Source organism: Elaeis guineensis, chromosome 9 (genome assembly GCF_000442705.2).
Source record: "Elaeis guineensis isolate ETL-2024a chromosome 9, EG11, whole genome shotgun sequence".
Lineage (NCBI taxonomy): Eukaryota > Viridiplantae > Streptophyta > Magnoliopsida > Arecales > Arecaceae > Elaeis > Elaeis guineensis.
In genome coordinates, this window is record NC_026001.2 from 93700362 (window position 1) to 93703037 (window position 2676).

General features: G+C 35.6%; 1 protein-coding gene across 1 annotated transcript; it reads right to left on the reverse strand.

The window, feature by feature from the left end:
• Window positions 1-327: 327 nt before the first annotated feature.
• On the reverse strand, window positions 328-774 carry LOC105051125 (indole-3-acetic acid-induced protein ARG7-like). Its single transcript, XM_010931425.4, has one exon. The coding sequence runs from the start codon at window positions 772-774 to the stop codon at window positions 328-330; it is 447 nt and encodes a 148-aa protein (XP_010929727.1).
• Between the last annotated feature and the right edge of the window lie 1902 nt (window positions 775-2676).

Here is a 2676-nt window from a genome sequence, read left to right on the forward strand (position 1 = left end):
GCTTGATCCTGATGAACTATTGGACTCTTAGAAATGAAATAATCTGAGCCAGGACCGATGATAACACACAATATCAAGAAAGTTGCTAGAAATAGAACAGTCATATGCACATTCTAAGAGGAAAAACCTATATATATCAGAAGGATACTTGCATGAATTCTTTGACATGCAAGAAAAATGATGTCCATGAACAAAGAAACTTTCCATAGACAAATAAACCATCTTATACTAGGTCGACTGTTTTCTCCGAAACCACAAAACACTAAAGAGAAAGCTCAAAAAAGGATGTTTGACAGCATCAGAACGCGCTGCTGATAATGATCATGCTCAGAATTGACCCATGACCAATAGACGAGAGGGACTGAGAAGCCGATATCCATTAGAAATTTTGGCGAAGCCACGCTTGGGTGAAGCAGCCATCTCTTGGTCGATCTCGCACAAGACTCGATAGAAGAGATCGACGTCGCATGGAAGCTCCAATGGCCCTTCACTCTTGAAACCATACTCCATCTCAGCCTCATCAAGGAGGTCCTTGAAGAGGGGGTGGTTCACACACTCCATCTTGATCACGAACCGTTCCTTGTTAGGCCCGACGTACACCGAGAAGTAGCCTCCTGGTGCAATTCTGTGCTTCACACTGGACCTAGACAGCTGCCATGATTTGCTCTTCGGCATGGAGGGCGGGCGGCTTCTTCGATGACCAAGCGAACAACACCTTTCTAGAGTCTTGAGAATTAGACCTTTCTTCCCCTTGTAATTTTCCACCCTCTCCATTGGGAGCTTATGGAGATACAAGTAGTATGGAATATTACAAGAACTATATGAACTCTTTAGACACTTCCTTTCAATAATAAGCTTACCAAATTATTATCTATGGTTTTATATATGAGAGCAGAAACTTTGTTTGGAAATAGGTGGCTATTCTCCCTGTCCAAGATCAAACAAAGCTTATAAATCATAGAAGAGAATACATCAAATATTAGGGGAACGAATACAACCTTTGGTCTTTCACCTCTAACCCCTATCGTAGACTTGGTGAAACATTACCTTGGCTCTTGGTTGCAAGTGGTTACTCATGGGCTCATGGCTTTCTAAGCTTGCCGAGGCCAAATCATTCATAGAGGAAGACTTAGAGGGATCTCTTGGGACCGAGGAAGGCCATATAAAGAGGAGATAACCTCTGAACGAGATGTATCGCGCTTGCGTCTATGAGGAGGAGATCGTCTCTGGTTGGTAATATGTTTATATCCATGACACCAACTTTGTATTGAAACAATTAAATACTTGCAATGTCAACGATTTAAGAACGAATAGCTGCTCCCTTTCTCAATTTTTAAACCAAGTTGACCGAGAAGCATTCACCTGGAGCTCCTACCAATATCACGGCATCAATAATTATTATATAATGAGTCGTTATTCAGTCTGAAGTCTTCTTATTGTTGGACTGGTGACCCTAGTTTTTGCAGTCCCAAGAGTATTTAAACCCCATTATTGTCATTAACAATATTAAAAGATAAAAGAAAATCCTTCCAACACATAAAAGTTAGCTATATATATAATACTAGTTTTGAGCCCACACATTGTGTGCAGGTTCTTGATCATATATCATTGATTTTTTTAAATTAATTATTAATTAAACTAATACATCAATATATATCTCAAAATAATATCCATCTAAATTTTTAATATTAATCCATATTTTCGGTTACATATATGAGTAAATTTTAATTACAAAAATATAATAATATCATGCTTTAATCACATCATTTAATTCGCATACATGGATTTCAATTCAATCATTTAATACTATAATATTTTTTTATTTAATTTAATAATACTTTGTAGTTTTTTTTGATCTCTATGGCATTCATAGGTGATAAGTTGATGCTTACGTGGATAACTTAATTTATTAACATATTTTTTATCAATTTCTGCTTGCATATATATATATATTATTAGATTGATCATTAACAACAAAATTCCTCACAAAAAATAAAGTCCTCTTCAAAACATAGAAATTAATTATATAAAGGTTATCATAATCTAATTATTAGACCGATGCAAATGCAAGCCATCTATCAAAACACGGCCTCGGCCACCACGTCCAGTCCACAACATGACAAATCAACTTCGTGTGGCCTTCCTAGATTTTTAATCAATTTAGATGTAGATTCGCATCTAACTAGTTCGTGCCCCATGGCTAGGTTACCTAATCAAAATTATACAAAACATCAGATTCCCTTGTCCCAATATTTGGGTTGCTAATTATAGCATCATTGAGATAATATATTTGGGACGTGCCCCTTATATAAAAATTATATCATGAACATGTATTGAACTATAAAAATTTAGGTGCTATAGATATTGGGGTTTAAAATTTGGGTCTAAGTTCGGGTCAACACGGAGTTAGCCCAAGAGTAGCAAGCTTGAACTCAATTTGACTTTCTCAGATCATATCAAGTCCAAAATTAGAAAATTATTTATTTTTTTATAGATTTTGAAATAAATAATACAAAATAACAAATGTTGTAAGAAAAAAAATTTTAAATTTGAAAATACATCACATATGGAATTGGCAAATGAGGATTCATGGGGCCTCCAATTGATTTGGACAAAGCAACAAGGTCAAGCTTATCCACTTCTGGTTGTACTGATAAATAATGGACAAGCCATTCT